This window comes from Parambassis ranga, chromosome 3, assembly GCF_900634625.1.
Source record: "Parambassis ranga chromosome 3, fParRan2.1, whole genome shotgun sequence".
Taxonomy (NCBI): Eukaryota; Metazoa; Chordata; class Actinopteri; family Ambassidae; genus Parambassis; species Parambassis ranga.
In genome coordinates this window covers 21650272-21675779 of record NC_041024.1, presented here as the reverse complement: position 1 = coordinate 21675779, position 25508 = coordinate 21650272, and the positions used below count along the sequence as shown (strand labels likewise).

The 25508-nt window shown below is 40.2% G+C and overlaps 2 protein-coding genes across 5 annotated transcripts in view; one reads left to right on the top strand and one right to left on the bottom strand.

Annotated features, from left to right (window-relative positions):
• Positions 1–25508, top strand: part of cep89 (centrosomal protein 89) — a 35919-nt gene that overhangs the window by 6194 nt on the left and 4217 nt on the right. For 3 of the 4 annotated variants that reach the window (XM_028402805.1, XM_028402806.1, XM_028402804.1), the window contains exons 9-17: positions 531–581; positions 775–858; positions 1472–1575; positions 2403–2518; positions 2688–2868; positions 3386–3553; positions 4621–4762; positions 5756–5845; positions 23645–23793. In XM_028402805.1, coding sequence (XP_028258606.1) covers positions 531–581; positions 775–858; positions 1472–1575; positions 2403–2518; positions 2688–2868; positions 3386–3553; positions 4621–4762; positions 5756–5845; positions 23645–23793 — 1085 coding nt within the window. Of the gene's footprint in view, positions 1–530; positions 582–774; positions 859–1471; positions 1576–2402; positions 2519–2687; positions 2869–3385; positions 3554–4620; positions 4763–5755; positions 5846–13956; positions 14079–23644; positions 23794–25508 lie in introns of those variants that run through there. The other variant, XM_028402807.1, reaches the window with a different exon arrangement.
• LOC114433970 (E3 ubiquitin-protein ligase RNF182) lies at positions 11784–23651 on the bottom strand. Its single transcript, XM_028402809.1, has 2 exons — positions 23510–23651; positions 11784–12529 (listed from the first exon to the last, which is right to left on the bottom strand). The coding sequence occupies exons 1-2, from the start codon at positions 23571–23573 to the stop codon at positions 11784–11786; spliced, it is 810 nt and encodes a 269-aa protein (XP_028258610.1). The 5' UTR covers positions 23574–23651.

Here is a 25508-nt window from a genome sequence, read left to right as displayed (position 1 = left end):
GCCTTTAGGATAGATATCCACCTTTGATCCAGAACCCTGCTGCGTGCAGTGAGGTTTTCCTTTTGTCAGCCCTTCCATCGGATTTGTTGCACTGAAGGAGTTTTTTGTCGCGGCTGCGGCAGTCTGTCCAGTCCAGTCTATCCACGCTGCTGCACCATTTACACTGAAGAAGAAAGGCAGTCTGTGGTTTTAATCATACACTACCTCATACTGTGCATTCACATCAGGGGCTCTTCTTCTCTCAGCACTACCAAGTTCCTCTCTAGCTCCATGTCTCTGGTAGCCCTCATTACTGTCAGCTGAAGGAGGCTGGTGAAAGAAAAAGATAAAGGAGAAATCGTTTCTACTGTAGATGAATGCAGTTGTAAAGGATTCATTAGTGAAATGTACAGTACATTCCCTTCCCCATTAAAATATAAAACATATTCTCATTTTTATATATTTACCTTATCTGTTGAATGGTTGCATGGTAACCATTGTCTGTGGTGATGGTACAAAAGCTGATCTTTTCTTCTCACTATCTCATCCAGAGCTCCAAAATCAGTGGCTTACCAAAGACGGGCTCTCCTCCTCCCTGGCTGGTTGGTACCTTTATTTAACAGTACAATACATTATTTATGTATGCTGACCTTTTGACTGTGTAATAGTCAAATTAAACTTATTTAATGTGTTTACAATGAATGCCATGAACCTACGAGCCATGTGTGGATAGAATACATTCATAGCTTGATATTGAGGCTAATTTTGGTCATTTCTCTGTGTCCTGTTTTGTAGCTTGACATGAAGTATTTGTCTCCTCTGCTGCTGGCATACGAGGACAGGATGAACGAGAAAGATGCACTTCTGCAAACCACTGAGGTAAAAGGTTTGTGAGAGATTGCCTGCATGTGTCTGAGTTTTAAACTCGGCCTTCTGTCATCTCTTCTTCATGGTGTGTTATGCTCTGCCTTGGTGATGAATGACAGATTACTTTAGAAACGGTGCCTGTCACCGGTGGGAGGTAACTATTATAACTATTTAGAATTGCAATACTGAAACCAAAATCATTACTTATTTAGTGATAATGCTTAATGATATTTTGCTGTTGAAGGCCAAAATAAATTAAAGTACTCACTGTACAGGCACATTGTTGTACAACTTAAAAGGAAATCAAGTAATAGGAAACAAAACTCACTGATTTTAGCCATCATAAAAGCATTGAGCAGCAGTGCAATGTAAACATGCTATGTGGTTTCATTGATCAGACTCCATTTGGCAGGGTTTTGTGCACTGAGCCAATCCTGGTCCACATTTAATGGTAACAGGATCTCAACTATGAGGACCAAGACCATTGTTAAGGGGCACGGGACCAACAGGACTCTTGGTGCACCCACATTTTTCATTTAGGGGAGCGCTAGCAGAGCAGACATTTTTTTGTTTTCTTATATTGAATTCTTAAAGTAAGAGGTCCTTGTGTGTTGCTCTGCTACAGGAAGAAGTGAAGCGATTGCGTGTTCATGTTGAAGAAGTGATCAAAGAAAATGAGAGACTCCATGATGAAATTGCCAAGATTGGAGTGGTTAGCCAGAAGGACTGGTAAGAGAAATGATATATGTGTTAGTGCCATCAGTAGTTCCTTGCTTGCAGCCGTACTCATTCTCTTAAAAATTATAGGGCAGCTTCACAGATTTTCAAGCATTACATATAATTAGAAAAAGAGTAGTGAGTGTCTCCCCTCCCTCCATGCTGCCTACTCCCAGTGCTCCATGTTTATTTATCAGTTAAAGTCCCCTGGCAGGGTAGAGCTCTTCGGAGCTGCTTCGTAACAGCTGGCTGAGAATCTACTATTGTCTCACCTCACCAGCAATTGTGGATTTGGGGACCTTCAAAACTTTTTTTCACACACAAACTAGCCTATTTACACTATGATCAGCATCATCCTTCACACATTGGATGAATCTATATAGCTAGTGAGTTATTTGGTGATCTACTTGGCTATTGTTGCAGCCTGTTTATAAAGATATGTTTAAGCGATAGGCGCTGCTTGGCAACCAGATGTAGCGTAAATATTGAGCCCAACATTATACAGAGGTTTTAGAAACCCATGGAACTGGCAGTTCTATGGGTAAAATTGACTCTTTGACAGTTCTAGTGATAAAACATTTACATGCATTGATTCCATTCCATCCACTTTTTTTGAAGCTGTGGACTTCATGACTCCTATAAGCAGTTGACCAGCTTACAAACAAACCATGTTGCTGTTGTTGTATAAAATACAAACAGAAAGATGAATGATTCTGGACAAGATGTGGAGGCTTTAAGGGTGTTCTGTAAAAAGGTTAATTCAGTTTGAAGTAATAAAACGAAATGATCGTACACTGACATGAATTACTTAATAGCAGCATCTTTCTTTCTCTCTGCAGTCATCAGCTTCAACAGCAGGCCTTTCTGGTTTTGCAGGAGAACCAGGTTCTGATTGATCAGCTTGAGGCCCAGCATGTTAAAGCCAAGGCCAATCACAGCAAGCACCAATCTGAAGGTACTGGATGAAAGATGGAAAATAAATTCTTTAAAAGGCAAATACTAAAAAAATTCTGAAGATCTCTTAAAGATATCATGAATCAAAGGAACTCTGTTTCACCTTTTCTTTGATCCTCACTACTTTCCGTTAAACTGTTTTTCTTCTTCTCTCCTACATCTCACCGTAGTCACCAAGGTCTCCAAGCAACTGATGTTGTTAGAGGCAGAAAAGCAGAGTTTACAGGAAGAATTGGAAGCAACCAGGAGGGTGGTGCAGAAAAATGTGAAGGAGGTTCGTGTCCTGGAGGCGAGCCTGAAGGAAGCAGTCAGCTGGGACGAGCACTGCAACATTACTGCGAAACTCACAAGGTACTACTAACATAATGAATACATCAGTTTTTAAAAGTTCTTCTATTGTTAAACTCAAAAGAGAAGAACAGTATTAGTGCTAGCTGTATGGTAAGTGATAGTGTGCAGTCAGCTTAGTTTATTATTATTTGTAAGAGATAAAACAAGACAACATAGCAAAAGATGCAGTTTTATTGCAGCAGTGAGCGTGTTGTGATGTGAGGAATAATGAATGTGGTAGAGTGTCATTTTAGCCAGTGGGAAAATCAGAATCAGTTTCAGAATCATGCAAATAGTCAGGATTGGTAGATAAGGATTTGTAGGTTTTGAGTTGGAGAATTGTTGTGTTGTTGTTTCACAGTGAAATATACAAATCATCACAGATCGGGCTAGATAATTAGGTCATATATCACAGCAATAATAACAGATGTTGACACATACCAAGTATAAACACTCAGTAAAGCCAATATGAAGAGGTCGATGCAGTAGAACATAAAATAATGTAATATGTGTGATGGACTCTGCTTTTTATTCTCAGGCAGCTAGAGCAGCAGGAGAGCAAGTACAAGAGTGAGACAGAGGAATTGCTTCTCAGAGCATCCAGTCTGCAGGAAGAGAACAGGAGTCTGGCTCTGGACAAAGCCAAGCTGACTGCTGATCTGAAGACAATGGAGGAGGAGCTGAAGCTGTCCAGACAAGTCAACAGGTAGTAAACATGCAGTGTTCTTTGTCTGCTGCCATCCCACACAAGAAACCTGGAGCATAACAGTGGGATATATTAGCTTTTTCTAGAGACGTGTGCAGCCAGCGTTTCATAGTGCACAAAATAAACTGTATGTGTAATATTTATATATGTTATGAATGCAGGAAAATGTGATCATTTAAAAGCCCTGCACACCCACTGGGTCTCATGTCTGGACATGTAGATCCTCCTCAATCTCCTGCTAGTTCGTTAATTTTGTATCTGGTCAATCACTCTTTCATCATCATTGTTTAGTGACCTAACATAATTACAAGCACAGTTCTGCGTGACTTGAACCTAGCCAGCCAAGGATAAAATGTCATCTGTTTATTTGTGGAGGGCTTTTACAGTTTGGACTGAAATGCATTCAAGTGTGAAGCTGAAAGTCTAATCAAATTAAAAAGAAAAAGAAAACACAGAGAACTACTAAATCAAACAGCTTTAGAGGTGCTCAGTTTACTTCAGAGTGTGAGGTGTGTGGCTTTGTTCCAGGCAGCAGGAAAAGTCATCAGCAGTGACATATGCAGCAATGCTTAGAATCACTGTATTTGATACAGATATAGATAAAGATTAAATATATGGTTACTCCCTCCAAAAAGTACAATACAAAATATCATGAGAGTCTTAGTTCAGATCAGGTTATCTTCCAGGAGTACTGATTTATTTTTGCGGGGATTACAGCTGTTCTAAAATCTGTTCTGGCCTGGAAGCTTCCTCCGCTCCCTGTAGGCTTGTGCTGAGATTATGTGGACTTCCATTCAGAAGTGTGAACACTGTCAGAAGGTGTTTGATTAGCCAACAATGTTTTCATCCTGCTTGCAGATGGCATGGTCTCAGGATATCATGCAGTTGGCTCTGCTTCTCTCTGTCCAACCCCTCCATATAGTACATTATTTTCTCTGCTATATTTTTCTCCCTTACCTTTTCCTCGACCTCTACCTTTTTCATTTTTTTCATCCATGTTTTTCATCTTTGCTCTTTAATTTCCTTTTACCTATTCCCTTTCTCTCTCCTGTCTCTCGATCAAACAGGAAGGCCGAGAGACAGATGAGTGTACTGAAGCGACAAAAGGAGGAGTATGTGTTGAAAGAAGAAAATACTCGGCATTACCTGGGAGCTGTCGTTTCTGTGGCAGAGCACATTTCCCAGGAGAGAGACCAACTATTACACATGGTACTACGGCTACTGTAAAAGTTTTGCATGACACATGCATTCACAGTTTGCTCATACATATGGCAGCACATTTTTCCCCAACAGTGTTTCATATTCAGTAAGATGGGATCTTGGAATCAAATATAATCTGAGCACAATAGTTTCTGAGAACTGTTGTTTATTTGGACTCTGTTGAAGGTGAATTACACAAAGAAATTCAGCAGGCGAGGCTTAAAGGCAGTTTACTGGGTCATATGCAACAGGTGTGCAGGCAGGTGGGCTGCACTGCATCTGGCTGCAGACAGTTGATATTTAAGGCAGTAAAGCCTGTAGAGAGATGTTATAAATGTTTTGTGCTTTGTTTTTTGTACTTGTTGTGGCATGTATCATTTATCAGACGGGCAGTGTAGGTATGTAATTTCAAACCTAAGATATGTAATATCATACAGGAGGCTGTTCTGTGGGGCAGTCAAACCAAAGAAGTAGAACCTAAAACAACCTAAAAATACAAGACTTTGTCCAGTGTTTGTAGGATAAGCCAAATCACGTCTTGACTAGGTCAAATGATATCACACTTTAGTTCTGGCGTCATTTAGTTGTCTGGATGAGGACAAATAACTGCAGGGTGTGTGTGTATGTGCTTGAGTGCTGGCGTGATTACTGCTCTGTGGTTAGTGGTGAGCTGTATTCCACTCCTCTGCACCGATTAAAGACGGGTGGTTGCTCAGTAGCATTTTAATTGTAGTTTACAGGCTGGCATTGGCCATCGGCATATGTTAATGTCACATAGCTTTGTCATGCTGTGATGTTTGGTTGTTTTGAAAGGACCCATGATCAAGTACTTATATTCTGATGAAATCTGTCATGTCACTCTGAGTGATTAGTTGCTATTTGCTGTTTTCGTCTATCCAATTTCCTCCCTAATCTATTTTAACCACATGTGTCTACCCTTTTTATCTACCGTATTCCCTTTTTAGATCAGTAACCCCCCATTTTCCCTGTCTACCTCCCTAGGCATCAGTTTTGCAGGAAGAAAAGCAGGGATGCATCGACAGGATTCAGAACGGCACAGTTCGATTCGAAAAACTGCAGGAGGAAGTCAAAGTAAGTTCCCCTAATCAAACATTGCTTTCAAAGTGCAACCGAAGTCCCGAACAGTCCAATTATCGCATAAGAATCCTGCTCACAGCTTGTTTTGTCTGTTAATGTAGATGCAGTCAGGTCTGTTCTAAAATCTAAAAATATTCTGTTCCAATCATAAGGACAATCTTCCAGTAAGTCATGCCAAAAAAACTACTCTGCTATATGACAGGCAGGTTAATTTGATCCTGACCCCTGATGTAAGGCAAGCTAGTGGAAAGCTGCACTTTTTGCTCAGTTGGTGCCTCATCTGATCAGATTGAAATACAATATTTCAAGTGTACTTCCCATTTATCAGCCCACTCTACTGCAATTGGTAAACAATTTATTAGCTTCCACTACCCTGAAAGCACAAATTGATAAAGTTGTGTAAGATTGCTATTTATCAAGCTGGATTCAGTCAGACTTAATGTTCCCATCTGTAATAGAATCAACACTGCCAGCATGTTAAACATAAAAAAAATTACCTGCATAATGATAATAATTGACCCTGACAACAGGCGTACAGTTTGCACTGTTCTCCATGGCTCGCACTGATCATGTTGCTATTAAATATGTGTAAAATGTGTAAAAATATGTGTAATTATACCGACATTACCACTACTGCAACTACTGCAAACTACTGCTGCAATGCATTATTCATTTAAGCTATATATATATAACCACAGTTATACATGTGCACAAGGGTCGCCTACAGATAAAAAATGAATTAATTCACAAAGAGAACCCATTAGAGTCATTTCACACATTTGACAAGCTTAACAGTACATAAACCGATTGATTTATACACCTGTATTGACTCCTTGGCAGCAGTAATAATACATGTCACAATGACTGACTCATATGATTTTGAAAATTGTGTGCATTTAATGTATTTGCATGTTCTTGTGCTGTCTTTGGCTGCAGCATGTATGGTGACTGCATCCTGTTTTGTCTTTTTATTTGTTCTTTGGCAAAAAATTTATCAAACAAATCCTTTGCCACAGAAATAATATGGACCCTATTCCAGGGAATCACCATGGCAACCTTTACATTTGCCTACATTGCCATCTTGGTGTCGAATCCTACCACCACTTTTGACAGTTGTCCTGTTTGTTTGTTTGTATGTTTGTTTGTTATGCATAACATGAAGAACTCGCCTGCCAGTATTAGTGCCTTGCTTCTGGGGCGGTGGTCTGTGTGTTCCAGCTGTCAGCAGCTCTTGTCACTCAAGCCACAGCAGGGAAAAACATCTCAGTGGTTCAGACAATTTTATTAGTGTTTCTATAGCAACAACCCAGAGGAAAAGAGGTGCGTGCATGTATGTGTGTTTGTGTGTGTGCGCGCGTGTGTGGGAGAGGGAATGAATTTGGGTTCCATTGCTGGTGATCAGACCATTGAAAAACGAGAGCTCTACAGTAAATGTTGCTGTGTATGGCATTTATCCTTCCTACTCTTATATTTCATTAATGTTGTGATATTACATGCACTAGAAATTATTAAATACAGACAAATTATAGATGGATTTTTATAAATAATCCATAATTTCCTGGTTAAACAGCACCTAATGGTAAAAGACAAAGCCCCTACTACAAGGTACAAAAAGTGTTTTTAAGAATGTGCAAAAAAAATCAAAGTTGTCTGGGCTGGTGTGATCTTCATCACAAAATACTTTCTTCCAGAAGTTCTTTATTTCTGGCAGAAAGAAAGAAGAATGAAGTCAGGGTTTCAAGGGATTGTGGCTTAATTAAAGTGATGATAGATCAGCACCAGCAGGTAGGTGGTTGCTGTTTTTGACTCTGCACAGACAATTGATAGATGTGAACAGTATACTTTCCTTAAATTGCGAATTAAGGAAACCCCATGACATGAGAGTGGTATGTATATAGTGAATAGGCAGGTATATGCGGAGCAGTGTTGGCACAATATTTGAGGTTTTGGTGATGGTGTTTAGTCTTATGAAAGTAAAGAAAAGGACAAATGTGGCCTTTTAAGTTAAATGAATTGTTGTTGTCACCTTGCAAAGATTTGTGAGGTCATACTCTTTAACAGTCCATGCCGGCAAGGCGTCAAGCTGTACGTTTCAAGCAGAGCAGTAAACAACTGCTCGTTAGCCATGAGCTTGTTTTGAGCATGCTTTGTGTGTCTCTTGTTGATGTGATTGGTTGAAGTCAGCCTGTGATGGAGTGATGTTCATTCAGTTACCTGCCAAGTATTTTCCAAGTGCCTGTCTGTTCTGGACAGTTTCCAAAGCTGACTTTCCAGATGGTTCGTGACATGTTGGATAATCTTGTGCGTACAAATTCCGCTATAAAAGATGTTGCTTTGGATCAGAGTATAGACAGAATCCTTCCCTATACCCACACTCCTCAGTTTCATTACATCAGAGTAAATATAAGCTTTTTTTTGGCTCGCTTTTGCATAGTGTGTCACAGTAGCTCCACATGTTCTGTTCAGTGTCTGTTAATCATCCTTAAAACCTTAAATATAACCAAATTCCATCAGTTCTACTTTCTGTAACCAGCTAAAAAGTCTACTCCCAGCCCTAGCTGTTAGTGATTGTTGTAACGTGGTGATTGTAATGCATGTTGCCACCTTACAAATTCAAAAGATAACTGTCTGCTAGAATACAAAGCGGATATGCCTGCACTGTTCATGCAAAATTAAAATTCATGCCTCTCCAACCTGGAACACCTGAAACTATTAAATGTTTTAGTGAGTGCATGTATAAATATAGCTGGGTCATTGGTTTATACAACCCATTCTTCTTCTCTAGTCCCTGTTATTTCAAGGGTCACATGAACACGCTGGTTAACATCTGACCCCTCAGTCTCTTCATCATTCATCATCACTCTAGTTAGGTGTGTTTAAAACCACTAAGTGTGCTAAACCCTCAAAGAGTTCTTTAACAACACAAAATAACACTTCACTACACTCTAGCCACTATGCTAATAAGTACCGTTTTCAGAGCCTGACTTTGTAAACTCATCACAGGGAGGTTAATGGCCATGACTCCCTTATACTAAAGGTCACCTTATGTTTGGAGCAAATTGTGGATTCTCTCTCTCTTCAGATGTATGGAAGGAGTTATTTTAATGGAACCTGCCACTCAGCTCAGAAAGATGAAAAGCAGGGTCCTGTCGACGTAGGATGGTAAACCAGCAGGACAAATGCTTTACTGACGAGCACTATCTGTCCAACAGATCTCTGCCAACTCGGCCAGAAAAAAATATCTCTTTTCTCCTGTCTGACCTGCTGCTGCTTGTGTCTGTCAGTGCTCATGTCTTTGTTTCTTCTTTCTGTCTGTCTCCAGCTGGTGGTACCACATACGTCGGCAGTTTCTGGCATCATTACTGTGTATCTTTAGCTGTAATAAGATGAGAGGCTGATTGATCTTAATTGGAAATCTAACATTGAGAGTAAGCATTATCACTAGTGAAAGAAATTGTTCTTTTATTTGTTGCCTTTTTGGATAGACCTCCTGCTCATTAAGCCTGTGAAACCATGGAGTGAACCCTCTTGATATTTGGTATGAGAGTCTGCAGAAATCTTGTTGATTCGGGATCACAATGGCCACTTAGAACTGCACTAGAAATGCTAAATTAGCTCTCACTGATCTGCCTCTGTTTATCAGACTGACTCCATGGGCTGTAGAGATAAAAAATAAGCACCCAGGCAACATATAGAAATAAATTTTCCATTTATTTATGTCAAGTAGCATCTGTAATCAGTAGTGTAGTACTAAGCTGGGAGCTGCAGTCAGTATGCTGTATTATTAACAGGAAAACATAATGGGAGTGGGCACACAGGAGCCATCTGAAAAGGACACACATTATACAGAGAGAATTTATCACAAGTATTATTATTATTATTTATTTATTTTTTGCAAAATTCTACATTTGCATTCTGATGAAAAATATCATTATGCGAATGTTATCAATGAATTTGGGGGGGGGGGGTCACTTTGCGTCCCTCAGTTATCAACATTGCACAGACAAAAATTCTATTTCTCATTCTAACTGAAGAATAAAATGGATCATGATTATGTGAGTACCAGAAAAGTGGAATTTATTAAACATGATTAATTGCTCCAAACAAACCCCAAAATAGTGTGCATTAATAAACCATGTATTCTCAGCCACTATGTCTGAAGGGCTAAATTAAAAGCTATTCATTTGGCTAAAACTTTCATTAATGTGCTGCTGAAAATAACGTGGCTCGGTACAACTGCAGTAATATGGAGGGTGTGGAGCTGTATGGAGGTTTTAAACTTTGTGATAAAAAGAGAAGAAGCTACAGGAGATATGATCAAAGTGTATGTGTGTGTGTGGGCAGTAGCATAAGCAGGCAGCTTGTGGTTTAAGATGGCACCCACCTCCCACCATGCAGCCATGCCTTAATTATGCATAAATTACATAAAAGTTTTAATATAGTAAAAACAAGTGAATCATAGGCTATACAATTTCACCCCCATGTATGCAAGAGGAAATAATCTATAAAGGCAAAAAGGTTGCTGTAAACATGATTATCTGTGGTAAATTTGTAACATGGGAGGTACATTTGTTTGACAGAGGACTGACTCATTTGTGGCCACATTAGGAACTGCAGTTTTTGGCAGAGAGAATGCACTCTTCAAACACAACGATGTTCAACTTTTAACATGACATTAATTGTGAGCCAAATGCTTTTTTGTTTTGCAAAAATATAGCAGTTAATATAGCAGCTGTTTGAATGATGTAACATTGCTTGATATTGAAAGACTATCAAAAAACCTGAGGTATGAAACTGGTTTATGCTGCACATACTCCATCGATTCAGCACAGTGGGTTGAATGTCATGTGTCTGTATTTATGGAGGGGGGGGGGGGAATGCACATTTAATAAACGATAGTAACAACCTCATCACACCTCTGCCCTAAGCTGCTGCTGTAACAGATCAAATATTATTGTCATTTCATATTTCTCTGTTGACATTTTTTTTTAAAATAGATGTGGTACAAATATGCATTGCTGGCAAATATATGTTTTCCAAATGAGGACTGGTTGGCATTTTGAGGCTTAAAACATAAAGCAGAAAGAGTTCTTCTAACTTGCTTTGCATTGTATAAAAGACTGGCAAGTCACTTGCAGTTCTTGATATATGAGCTGTCAGTCACATACGTCTCAGAGATCAATATTTCATCAAGGATATAATGAGGTGCAACAGATATACAGGACAACAAATTTGTTGACAGACCAGTGCTTTTCAAACTGAGGATGTGAGTCTTAAGACGTACTTCAGCTTTCTGCTACTGCATAAAAAAATTATAAAACATAAATTTTCCTTTTGTGTTATCGACCAATTCCATTTTTCACAGACACAGAAATAGAGTCCCTTGCATCAGATGAAAATCAAGTAAATACACAATATTGTCATTACAACCCGTTTGTGTTATACATTATACTTACACCCCTGATTTGAGTGTCTCCATTTTTCTTTAACGATTGCATCCAACACAATGTTGATAAATGAGGGGCTTGGACTTATTATATGTCATACATTAAAGATCTGCTCTCAAATGTTAAGTTAGACTAAGTCATACATTCAACACATAACGAATAAAGGTCACAGAAGTACGTCACAGAAAAGTATAGGTACAGGCTGTGCTCCAGCTGTCAGCAGCTCTGTTCTTCTCGGCCTAAGCTGGTGTTTAAGTCACAGCAGAAGACCTAAAGAAAACACAGCACATCACTAAAGGCCATCTTCTTGTCACATCTCGCTGTTTTTTTTTTTTATTTGCACGACGATAACTAACTGACACGCTTGTTAAGCCTGTGCGCCACGGGATAGCATCTTTTACCTGTGGGCTTTTTATCTTTCCACCTGTTCTGTGCAGCTGACTTTATCTTTATCCTAGGACTGCCAGTATTCAGTTGGCATCCTATCAGCCCCTGGAGGAGCAGTCACACATACCCTGACAGAGGCACTGGCAGAATCCATAGACTAGGCAAACTGTTAGGCTTGATGGCACTAAGCTAACACACACAATACCCAGAGTCACTCTCTGTATCACCAACAAGTAGATTCCTAAAGGCAGTGAGCCAAAGTATAAGAAACCAAGCAGCCAGACAAGGATACGCGGGACATGATTACAGAGCTTGGACAGGGCGTCTTGATCGGTTTGCCCATTGGAGCCTAACGATACTGAGTCCAGGCTCTGCTCGGCGTAGAGATCGGAGCTACCATTGCGGCTCGGGGAGCGCTGCAAGTCTCTCTGCACCTCCATTATTGTGATCACTAGGCAGTTGGAGGAGTCATGGGACGGGCTGGATGAGGAGAAACTCTTTGGGGTCAGGACCACTTCTCTGTTCTGGTCAGAGCTCCAGGATTTGTCCCGCAGAGCCAAGTGCGACATAATGTTAGTGTCATCAGGCAGGGATGAAACCTCGTACTCTGTAATCTCAGTTTGGTGTCGACAAAAGGGACACGAGATGCAGCCCGCACCTTCAGCGATGTCCAGGATCTTAATGAGGCAGCGGGCACAGACCCGGTGCAGACAGTCCAGAATCTTAGGCTTGCGGTTGTGGACATTGTAGCGCTGGTAACAGATTTTACACTCCACTTCCTCAGGAGGAGGACTGTCCTTCTCCTCTATCTCCGTCTGAGGACGGCTCATCTTCGAGTCATGTTCTGGAAACAGAACCAGATTGGAAAAAAAGAAATTCATTAGTATAATAATCTCTTCTGTACTCTAAATGTCACATGTGAGTGGATGTGAGGGGAAGGAACTGGGATGTAAGAGGAGAGCCTGAAGAGACGATGTTTCTGAATACAGTATCTTGTGTATACGCTGGAAAAGGTCAGGGCTCTCTCTGTGTACCTGCTGGTTATGAATGATTTATGGTTTGGGAGTTGGATCCGGGTGTCATCCCAGGTGCCCTTTGTGGCAAAGGAAGAGACAGTAGTGCTATTGATCTTTGAGAAGAGGTGGTGTAGGGAGAGCGGTTCCCATTTTTCATGATTCAGTGTTTTTATTTTTAATAGTGCGGTTCTTAAATTAAATGACCATCAAATGGAGTTAGATGCCCTTAGATACAAAAGCCCAGTTTAGCTTTGATTTGCAGAATATCACAAATAACATCTGAGCACCTGAGCTTCATGCATTGTAGCAATATGTTAAGTTGTGTAAGGATGATTTGTACAGTCCTATTTCTCAGTAAAGCCATGGTAGGATTGTACATATTTGCTTCTTGAAACAGCATGACACTGTCAGTCAGCACTAATAAGGTAAAATAGCTGAAAGCATGAGTCCATATCACATTAAGCATAAGTATTAATGAGGCCAGCGAGCCTCCATTAGCTCTGATTCAGAACTATATTAATGAAGGCAACATGCTGTGAAAGAGTTCAAGTGTGTTTTTTCAAAAACATTGCATGCTTTTAATTTTCAATGATTGGCCTGTTTTCCTCTTATTTCTTACTTTTGTGTACTTGATTCATAACTTGTGGAAAAATCCAGAAGGATGGGCCATTATAGTAACATCACACTTAAATATTATTTTGTTGGTGCTTTCATTAAAAAGGAACCACATAAGTGTGTGTGTTTATCCTTAATACAATGATGCTGCATGCTGAGCTAAAGTATGTAAATGTTGAAAAATATAGGAGTGCCTGAATTAAATAGGGTTTTGGAAGGTTGAGGCAAGGCGTCTGGACTTGTAGAGTTTTCTTGATGTTTCGCTGCTCATCCAAGCAGCTTCATCAGTTCTAACTGTTGGTGGGGAAACATGGTTTATATATAGTGGAGGACCTCAGTGGGTGGGTCTGTGTGAAACTCACAATCACTCTTTACTTACCTGTGTTGGTCTGAGTGTCTGGTGTGTCTAACGACTGGCTAACGACTATGAGACTGCACGGGGGGCTGTGGTGGTGGGACTGGTTGACAGCCCATTGTTCTTGCTGTGAGCATGTGACTTGGAGTGAAACTTCCTGGGAATGGATGGAAGCTGCATTGTGTGTGGTAGAAAGATGATGTCTAAGTCCACCACCTTTATTAAGGGAAGGTTTGACTCATTGTTGACATTGTTGTCCTCAAAAGAGTGTCCTTTCTCTTTCAGGTGAACATGAACAGCTGTTCACTCCAAGTCACATGTGCCCAGCAAGAAAAATGGGCTGTCAACCTCCTGAATGAAAATGACCTGGATGACTGAGAATCTTCATTAACACATTATAAATGGGCTATTTCTCTAATTCCACAAACATTCAGTTTTGTTATTATTATAACAGTGTAAATCACTCGCCAGCATTAGTGTTGCTTTTTTTTAATTTTGTGTATTATTAAACCTAATTAAACCGTAATGGGTTCTATGATATCTCACCTCCACCTCCGGCTGCTCTTATTCTTTAATAAATCAAAACTACTACACTGTGAGTACGTCCCTGAGGGTTATAAAAAATGTGTGATCACACAAGAAAGCGCGAATGCTCAGTAGCAGGCTGGCAATTTTCAGAACACTATTTGGTATGCCCGTATAAAAATGAACCCATTGAAGTGGGACCTGGATGAGTAGTACTCTCCCTCAGGCATGGCCCTGCAGGCAATGCTGGCTGTGAAAACATACTGGTGTGTTCTGGCAGAGATGTATTTCAAAAGTATTCGCTTTGGTCGAGATAAAAAAAAAAAAAAAACTTTTCTTCATATTTTCCCAAAGCACTATTTCCTTTATGCTCTTTACTAACAATGTAAGATTGATATAATTCCTACTGCAGAAAATGAATTGATCTCATAATTTGACGAAGACTGTGGAAGGAGTCCTGTATGTGCATGTTTCATTAACCACTTTTGTTTCCATTGTTGTACTATACCTGTAGTTTAATGTCTATTAAGCCCTCCTCTAAATGAATTCTTCAAAACACAGACCAAAAAAAAAAACATATCATAACATTTCTAGTCTATTAAAATTGCAAGAGGTAGGAAACTCTCAATGTCACGGATATATTTGGGTTTTATAGTTAGTTTCTTCTACAGATTTAGAACATCATTTATTTTTTATGCTGTCTGCTTTTGAAATATAGCCTGCAGCAAAAGATGAAATATGAATCTCTATTTTTCTACAGGTAGAAAAATATACAGTTTGTCTATGTGTGAATTATGTTTTTTTTTCTTGTCGTGCCATTATGGATTTGTTTTTCCTTACATCCAAGAAGGCCTTGGATTTGTAATACAGTCTGATATCATGATGCGGTCAGACAACACACTGTTGTCACGCAAAAAAAAAAAAAATCAGAAAAGAGGGTGATTGTCCACTAGGGCAGTCATCACCTCTGCTCTCTGAGGGTCAGCATTTACCCTTGAGGAATTCTTGGAAAACAAGAAGTGGCTGCATCTAAAAATAGCCGTGCAAATCAGACAATGATTAGGCAGACTGTTAGCTAACCATTTTGCATCCATAGCTGTAAGGCTGTGACCTTATAGTGACTCTTCCTAGAATGTGGGTGTGATGACTCACAACATCCATCCATCCACTATCTGAACTTGCTTTCTCCTGCAGTGCAGGGTCACGGCGGGGCTAGAGCCTATCCCGGCTGACTCACAACCAGTTCTTGGAAAACATATGCAACCCAATGCAGATGCAGTGATAAACAGGTCAACTTCATGTAAAGCTACATGACACTTGACCTGCCCTATTGAACCACTTGCCTTCTACCACTCAGGAGGAAAACCTCAGCCACCTGTCATTTTCTTGGCTCTGTGCCTGGCTCTGATGCTGATGCTGCTGCATTGCATGGCTGCCACCAAATAACTCGGTTAATTTTCTGCATATAGAGCCGTTGCTTTTAAGAGCTGTCAGGTTTCATCGATCTGTCCTTACACATCGTGTTGTGGACTGCAACATCTCATAACCTAACCTAGTTATAAAGACACAGTTAATGGTGCTGATTAAGAAAGAAATGCCTCTAGCTTTGTGCATTAACAAGTCCCCATCCTCCCATGGATATGCTATATAAATAAAAGTCAGTCATACATATATTCATGGCCATGAAATATAGATTGATTAGGTGGATGGTGAATTGGCAGTTGCCCAGCAGGGCTCTCTGTGACTTGCTGACTGTTAAATATTTTAGCCGCCAGTCTGTTGCATTAAAAGGCCTTCTGAACATGTCAGGAAAACGTTGGAGAGAAAAAGCTCTTGCTAGATCAATCCAGGGAGCGGACATTCTAGACAAACACATTTAAAGAAAGGGCATGGAGCTGAGATTGTGTGAAAGCTCTTTGTTATGTAATGGGTTTTTTGTTTGTTTGTTTGATGTATAAATGAACCATTTTACAAACAAGAGATTTTTAAATCACAGTCCAAAAAGAGTCCATTAACTCACAACAAGCACATTTTAAGCACTCAAAAATTGTCATTAGCTTTTTTAAGTCTAAATTTGACTGAGGTGCCTCCATCACCACAAAACCCTGGGGCCACACAATGTAATCTGTCTTTGTCTCCACACCAGTCAGAGGGATGGTCAGCCATGTGTGGGGCCAATGGGGCCTTTTCAGACATGCACTGCAGTGTGTAGTCCATTAGAGGAAAAGATGGAAAAAAGGACTTCACCACTGTGTAAAACAGGGCTTGGGCAAGAGATCCAGACAAAAAAACAGAAATCTTGTAAGCTGTGGACATGGCAGAAAATATTATGTGACTGTGATCTTCAGGCCCTCAGGTGCCAGTGCATTAAAACAAGCACAATTCTGTATTGAAAATCACAGCATGGGCTCAACAACACCTCTGGAAACCACTGTCAGTGAACACAGTTCATTTCTTCATCCACAAATGCAATTTAAAAATCTACCAAGCCAATAAAATAGAAAAGAGAATCCCCCTGGCTCAATGGCCCTGACCCCTTTTAAACTGGACTGAGGTGAAATGGACACATCTGACAAATCATTCATCATTCATCTGACTTGCTTACAGCACACAGATCAAAAGCCAGACTTTGTGACAGGGCGGCAGGCATTCATGCACAGAGCACATACAGTGCTGCTGGAACGTTTTCCCTATTTCTCAAAAATATAACAAATAATAATAAAGTATATATAAGTCCCAAAAGTGAAGAAGAAGAACTCAGGCAAACATTGAAACAGAAACATTTTACTTTGTCATTTATTGATTCAGGAAAAGGATCAAATATTACATATATGTGAGCGGCAACAGTATGTGAACCTCAAGGATTAGCAGTGTATTTGAAGGTCAAATGAGAATCCATCTGATTAGTAGCACTGCAGAACTTTCTAATTAACTGTAGCTGTGAACTGTCCTTGAACAAACAACAGGTTAGCTACTGCTAATAGGATATAGTGACTGAGGATGGCAGACAAGTTCAGAAGGATACATAGAATACATTCAGGATATATATTTTAACAGGCAAGTATACTTCTCAATAACCAAAAGTGTTATATATTCCACATGAAGAATCACATGGTCCCATGTGTGTGTTTTCACTGATGGGTTTATTGACTGACTCGTGAGCTGACCGATTGACTAAGTGATTAAATGGCATCTGAGGTAAATATCTAAAAAGCTAAAGAACATTAATCTGAAAATAACAGAGGGAGGAGGCTGACATTTGGACATTTTGGATAAGAGAAGATCTGCAGGAGTCATGATGCTTAGAATATCCCTGCTCTCCGGATGGATCCAATTACATCTTCCTGTGGCACACAGAGATGCGCTCTTATTATAATGGAAGTATGAGCTGGGTGGTGTAATGATTAGGGAGGGCGCAGTTAGATGTGTCCTTCAGCAAAACACAGGGGTCCAGATCACTAAACATCTCTGAACCTTGTATTATGTAGGTACACAAACACGGTGATTGTATGCACAGGTTCACACTGAATTTAATAAGCACCTTTGTCCTGTGTGATGTGATTCTGCTGCTGTTTTTCTTGTGAGGATTCATATAACATGTAAAAAGACTCAGCTGTTAAGACTAGGAAAATACCTTGAAACTCCCTAAGTGGACCGCATTATTTACTTTGCACACAGTTAACATAAAGGCTGCTGAACAGGCATACCCACTCTGCAACCTTCAGATGGTTTTAAATTTATTATTCAAATGAATAGTCTGGAGATGTTTTAAAAGTAGTTGTGGATGATGGATACAGTAGTTACTAAAGGACATTTCTATACTATATTATCAATGGCTATAGGCAAAGCTTAATGTCAACTGATGATGCTTTTAAATATCAGCAAAAAAGCCTTATGTCGCCTGGACGTACATCAACAAGCAGCCACCTTTGGAGTTATTCATCTTTGTGAATTGGTATCTACATCCATTTGAGCATCTGCTTCACCAGTTGCTGTGTGTGTATCAGTGTACCCTTTTGATGCATAATTGGCTGTTTCCTTATTAAATCAGATGATAATATAACACACAGAGTTAAAACAAGACTGTCAGAATCAGTCGTCTCAGCAAGGACCCCCACAAAACAAACATATTTTGTTATTCAAATTGGAGGACTTTTTGGTTGAAACAGCATAAAGTGTACTGCAGCCATTGCATCCATTGCATTTTTACTTGCTTCCTGTTCATTAGCTGAACCTGAGCTCTCATACAAGGTCAAACTAGAGGGGAATTTTCCCCCACTGACCGCTAGCAAAGCATCGCAATAAATTATTCTACAGCCATTGCAGGTGTTTTTAAAAGCAGAACATGCTTTTATCAACACGTTTTACTGCACAACAGGAAAGAATCTAATCAGTAAGATTAAAGCAGAGCATTGGCGTCGTCACGCTTACAGGAGTCTGCACAGCACAGTGTTGGATCTACACCTGTACAGCCAGGATTACACAAGTCAATACTCTGCAAAGATCCTGGCAAATCAAATTAGATCAGACACTGTGCCTTCCTGCATAAAGACAACAGACTTTCTTTTTAATTTACAGTGTTTGTCAAAGTGTTTTTTCATTTTGGCCAATTATATTGCATGTGCCCAAATTGCTACTGTAAAACAAATGTGTCAGAAGGGCAGGATCTACCTCCCACACATTTTACATGTATCATCTGATATAAGCTAATACTAAAAGGGTTTTTAAACAGTGACTATGAAGCATAAAGTTTTTTTAAAAATAAAAATGTAAGAAAATAACACCTGTCACAGTTTTCTTCTGGGGGTAATTTACAGTCCAGGATTTACTGTAACCTTTCAATTATCGATCAATACAATTGCTGCCACGATACACTGAACTGAACATAAAGCTAAACTACTCACTGTGAGCACTTCTAGAATACCAGTGGCCCTGTGCTGCAAAAATACACAGCACATTTCATTAAACAGAGTTACATTGTTATTCTACCTCCACCTCTAAATCATTATACAGAACAGAAGACATTAGGAAGTTGGCTAAACAACTATGGCTGCAAAACAATCAAGTGCTATCTGCAGCTAAATTGCCATAAGAAATCAGGGAAATATTTTTCCATTCTCCCACTGAGACTTTTTGCATCATTTTTTCTATTACAATTTTTTCTAATAGCAGTCATACAGTGAGGTCATGTCCCCAGTATAGTTTTGCACATGGCTTTTGTTAAGACTCATTCTGATGGTGACCAGTTGTCTACAGACTGGATGATGTATTTGCATGTTTTTTTTTTGTTTTTTTTTACACTATATCCACAGTTTAATGCTTTACTGCTGAAAGCCAGTTCATCCAAACCTCCACACACCTATAGACACCCAACACTTTGCTTAAAGGTCAGAAATGTTTAACCAGAAGAACATGACAGCCGTCTAGGTGGTAAATCGGATCCCTTTCTGACATTGAATTTCATTTTGCACAACTTCACCTTAGAAAGAGAAATCATCACCTCTAACCTTTACCAAGCCAAGAAATGTTTTTCCAACACCACCCTGCCCCACAGTCATGAAGCTTTCTATCCCTGAGCCTGTGAGTTACACGTGATTCTGTTGTGATGTCAATCCATTTGCTTCCAATTACTTCATTTATCTGACTCCTTTTCTTCACTGTGCTCCCATTGAGATGTGGGGTACAGTGTATATACAAATATTTGAATTCTATTTGCCGTATGAAACTCTGCTCTGCTGGGTTTTTCCTGCCTAATGACACAAGACAGCAAATTTGAGTTGAAAAGGTTAACAAGTTTACGCATGCAATGAAGCTTTATAGAGAGTATAATGGAATTATCGCTGGAGGGGATTTGAACAGCATTTGATTTTGTGAATTAATGAATTGAATTAAAGTACATGGCGTAGTTAGCGAGGTTGGGAAGTGTTAATTAAAAAAAATGGCAAAACAGCGAATGAAATAAGAGGGCAGTGTTTACACAGCAGCCTTTAGCTCTGTCTGTTTATAGCAGTCGCTGGCTGCGGCACAAATCAAGTTTCAACATAAGGGAGAACATATTGCAGGTGATATATGATTGGCTGTGAGCAGATGGTAAAGGATCAAGTTCGGCTGCCTTTGCATATGGACAACAAAAGAACCAGATAACTGATCCCTGCTCGGAAAATGAATGGTGTGTGGAGTCTTACACAACTTGGCTATGATTTCATTGCTCAACACCTATCTATAGGGTCAATTTCATTCAGTTTCATTTGTATTTCACAGTTTAGCAGAGGGTCCACTGAAAATAAAATATTTGCTCACCTTCCATCCCATATATTTCTAAATGTATTTTGCTGGGTGGATGTGTTTAAAATCATGTGTACAGCTTCTATCTGAAGTGGTTTGAATTTTTAGTATTTGTTACTACTGTGTGGAGAAGGTCAGCAGCCTCTGGGCTGCCACCCAGGGAAGGGGGTTATATTGGTTTTGCGTTGCTCAGCTCTGCTTGTTTTGAGGGCTAAATGTCAGCGCTTCAGTTGGGCTGATGCTGGTGCCCTCCTGCCTCCCCGTGGGGTTGGAGACATTTCGATTTCCTGATTATAGTTCTACAGCATATAATACCAGTTCTATTCATTACTGAGAGTAAGGCAGGAGGTAAGGCATACTCAAAGCTAAGTCTCTTATAGTAGCAGACTAAATCCAGAGCATATTTAGATTCTGCTCGACAGCAGAAAAGCGGAGCTACACCCAGCTGAGACAAGGTCGGCACCCTGCTGTTTCTGAGCTCTCCGACTTTTGTTGAATGTGTTCTCAATGTCTCTGGCATGTGCTGATGTTTTTTTAAATGTGTTTGCTCTTGTGTGTTACTCCCTACCCTGTTTTTGACTTCTCTTTGAAAGTATGCATTGCAAATATGGCCTGTGTGGACTCCGAATCACTTTATGCTTCATTTTCTTTTTTTTTCTTTTTTTACAAGCCACAGCAAATAAATGACAAACTGTGATGTTTCAAGGTTTGTTCTATCCGTGCTGCAGATAAAAATCTTTCCTAAAAGGGTGTACAAAGTCACAGTGGCCGGGCATCTCATGGTCATGGAGGCTGTTTTTTCACTGCATTTCTAAAAGGGTTGACTAATTGTCTCTTCAAGCGTGTTTAAACTCAAACAGAAATAAAATGTTTAGGCTTTTTTGTGGGGTCAGCAATGACATTAGACGTCACCATTAACAGCCTGTCACTGCTGTGGATCTCTGAATACGTCACACTACCACAAAGCGGTGGCTAATGACATACAGTATGCTACCACCTAATAACCACCTAGTAGAAGTGTTCTTTGTGGTACTCTGCTGCAGTCCTGTGTATCCTACGGCTTCCTTTGTAATTCACAATCACTCACACACACATATATCTGCATCTAATGCTGTGCACCCTGTTATAGGTGTCAGTGAATTAGAGCTAGGTCTGATTCTCATTAAGCCAGTTGCTTGCGACACTTATCGCTTATTGTCTGTCATGCCGAAACACTGCTTGCAATTTGTAGCCCCTTGCATACAAATCTGTGTCAAAACAGAGCAGCGTGACTCGCATGGTTTGCAAATAATAAGCCTAATAGCTACATTTTACTTTGTTGAGTGACAAAAACAGCCTGCAATTGAGGAGTTACTGATGCACTGCCTCTGCAAAATTGTGACAAAATACACGCTGGCATACCAAGTGTCAGAGCGGCACCACGCATGAATTTCAATCATTGTGATAGTCATAGTAGTATCAAATAGAAAAACACTATAGGTTTGGTTTGTCCATTATTTTTTTTCTAGGTGAGGCTTGGTTGAAGAGCTCTTTGTGAACTGTGGCATTCTGTTCAAGAGATAGTGACGTCCTAGATCTTTTTCATTTCCTGGCTGTAACACTCCATTTAATTGATGAGTGGGGCATGCAGTAGTGAATGATGGGTTCTGTACTGAATATTCCACTCATTCTGATGACATCAGTGGACAGTTCACAACCTATCAGTACTCATATCATTCATATGTGACACACATTTCAACTTTAATACATGTCTAGCTAAGTGTAACATCTAACATCTTGCAGCAGTGTTCTGTTTGTGGCTGATAGATTGAAATGCCCAGAGGACTTGGATTGACTTTAACAAAGTCAGTACATTTACATGTAAATGAATGCTTGTGTGCTGTTTAATTCCACCGGTGTGGGAAACACACATTCAATACATGCAATGTTGATTCTGGTGTAGGGAGATTTTATATTACTTATGAAAAAAATGTTCATTTTTGTTTTTTTGGTTTTTTTTTTTAAAGTGCTCTCAGCTCTGTGCCAATAATGTTTTTCAATTTATTTATTTACATTTTTAATTTACACAAATTAAATATACATATATAATTTAGGAGGTTATATTGTTCTCAATGTATTTACAAAGTCTATTAAATTCATACATAGCACCATAAGAAGTACAGTTATTTAGGTGAGAACAGAAACCATTCAGATGCCCGACACTCCATTCATTCACCCTGCTGTCTCTCTGATTGTGATTGAAAAGCTTTTGACAACTGATGACGCTTTTGTGAAAGTGGTTTCATAAAGAGCACTCTTATTTTACGTGTGGATTCTTCTTGTTGCGCTCTGTTCTGCCATAATAAGCAGGAGCAGCAGAGAGATAAAACACGCTTTGTGTGACTGCATCGCGTTCGGATAATTACCACTCAGCAGTTCTCTGATCTGGTGCTGTAATTGCTACATGTAAAAGAGCAGTAAAGGTTTAGAAGTGCATTATAGACAGTACATACATCAGTATGGAATTCATTATCAGCATCAAAACATAAGGCTTGACTGCTTTTGTGGAATATCTTTCATTATTAAAGCCAGCTATACACACATCTATTATTATATAGGTGAAAAAAAGTCAATGCAACATTTTACCACACTCATCCAGCACACACACTAGCAGTCCTTAGTCAGACCTTGTTTTTTTTCATCTCTAAATTCCAGCTGCAGGGCGCAGAGCAGCAACACACACACAGTACCTGTCGTCGATGTGTGTTCCTGTGTTTATTTACTTTATTGGCACACCTTCTGTTTCTTTGTGACATCTGTTTTTCTGCGACAATTACAATAAACATGCTTTCCACTTGTATGAGTGTGTGTCCTGCACCACAGGCAGTAGTTACCAACAAGTCCACAAGAAAAGTCTTATCTACTACACACAGACGCAACCTGCATACAAGTAAAGAGCAAAACACAAACAAGTACAGATGAACTCACACAAGCTTTCACACAAAACCTGCAGGTTAGTGTGTGGTGTGCGTGCTTTGTTGTTCCTCACCTTGTCCCGCTGTGTGCGACCCTCCCTCCTCCACTCCACTCGTCTCTGCTGTGCTGTCCTTCATGTAAATCCACCTCCTTCATAGCAACACTCCACATCTCATTCCTTTGAGTGTGTGTTTGTGTGTGTGCGCAGGTGTACCGGAGGCAGGCGTCAACCAGACTGGCAGCGCTGGAGGAGGCAGCAGAGGGGAGGACAGCTTCTTGCCAGAGGGAGATCCTTCACCTGCAGAGGCTGCTAAGAGAAAGACAGGAGGCTGAGGAGAAACTACTGCAGTCCAAACGGTAGGAGGGGTGAGAGAGAGAGAGAGGGAGAGGAGGAGAGAGAGAGAGAGAGAGGAGGAGAAATGGCAGACAGGCAGGAATAGAAAAGAGCATAGGGAGAGAATGTATGAATGAGAGGAGGAGGAGAATGAGAGAGCAGATGGTGTGTGTCTGTAGTTACAAAGAAAGAGGGAGGTCACAGATAGTGAGAGGCAACAGTGTGTGTGTGTGCAGGTGTGTGTTCAGGCAGAGCATCAACAAAACAATTACAGACAAGAAACAGAAAGAGATGTCTAGACAAACATCAGTTGTAAAATGGAAATGTATATCAGTGTCAACAGCTTCTAAATGGAGACATAAAGGACTGAAGGATCTAAAAGATTCAGCAATGGTACTGTGTAATTTATATGTAAAGAGAGTTGTAATCAGCTGTCATAAGAAGAAGTGATAGATAGATAGATAGACGCTCATTTCTCAACTTGAGGCCTCTGGAGTCACACTCAGTCTGCAGTGTATGCGTTCATTCTGGCACCTTCTTTGTGTAAAAAGGCAGCATCGGAAAGAGCAGAAAGGTTTGAAACGATGAGTTATGTGCTTATCAGACAGCATAATTATCTACTGATTTATTGTGCATCCATGGTTTGGTTCACTCTTACTGCTGTCATCAGCACAGAGTTTATCAAGCAGATGAACCTACTTCTCTGGCTCCAAATAGCAGACAGGTACAATCACATTTGTCAATCACACTGTTATGTCCCCAAAACTTTCACAAAGAAAGCATGCAATACAGAACAATGTAAATATAGGAAATAGAAAATATATGTGTTTAAATATCTCCTGTCTTCTGCACACTTTATGTATTTGTGCAGTGCAGTTTCATCTCTGGGTTCAAAGATCGATGCTGGCGTCCCTGTAAACCGGTGGACACAGCACATCACACAGCTCCATTCTAAGATCCTGCCTCCACACTAAATCAGCTAAACCCTCTAAGGAGCGGCCATTTCTACCAGTCTTCTAATTCTCACAGTGTATTCCCAGTCACAAACAGGCACTGGATTGTTGGGGGTGGAAGAACAACATCAGCTTTTTAACTGTAATCATTTAAGTAGCAGTTGAAGCATTGGATTTTGGGTTAACACAGCATAACAGAAAACTCAGAAGCATAAAAATAGTGTGATTTCTGTCTTGCGCATCCCTTCAATACCACTGTGTCAAACTTCTCCAGTGTGACACCCAGGCTGCTGCTACCGCTTCCCCCTTTTATTCCCCTGTTGGTCTGTTTTTAGCTCCATCTCCGGGCCTGCTGCCTGCTGCTATCAAATGAAAGCAAGCTAATCAGATTGTTAGACGATCCTGTCCTGCTCCGCCCTGAGGGCATCTTAATGACAAATCGCACACATTACTGCACACATTACTAATCGACTGGCTCTACCACACCACAAACCGCTGTGCCGCCTGTTCTGTGAATCTGACCACAGGATCAGGTTTGATGGGTCATCTGGATGCACGCGGCTGGCAGCAGGAGTTGAGCAGTTCACACAGCAATGTAGTGAGATGAGTCAGTGGTGAGAAACCAGGTCTACCCTTTTCTCAGCCCAAAGATTAGAGGTTGAAATAAAGCAGCAATCCGCCAGGCTGAAGACAAACTTCTCACATTCAAACAGAAGAAAAAATCTATCTGTGCCTCATTCTCTTTGCTCTCTGATCCACTACTTTGTATTCTGCCTATACCACAG

What these genes read in the sequence shown, in the direction of transcription:
- LOC114433970 (XM_028402809.1), bottom strand. Translation starts at nt 23,573, where the DNA reads ATGAAGGACAGCACAGCAGAGACGAGTGGAGTGGAGGAGGGAGGGTCG. An exon ending in GTCGCACACAGCGGGACAAG is followed by an intron (nt 12,530 to 23,509) that starts GTGAGGAACAAC and finishes TTCTGTTTCCAG; the next exon opens with AACATGACTCGAAGATGAGC.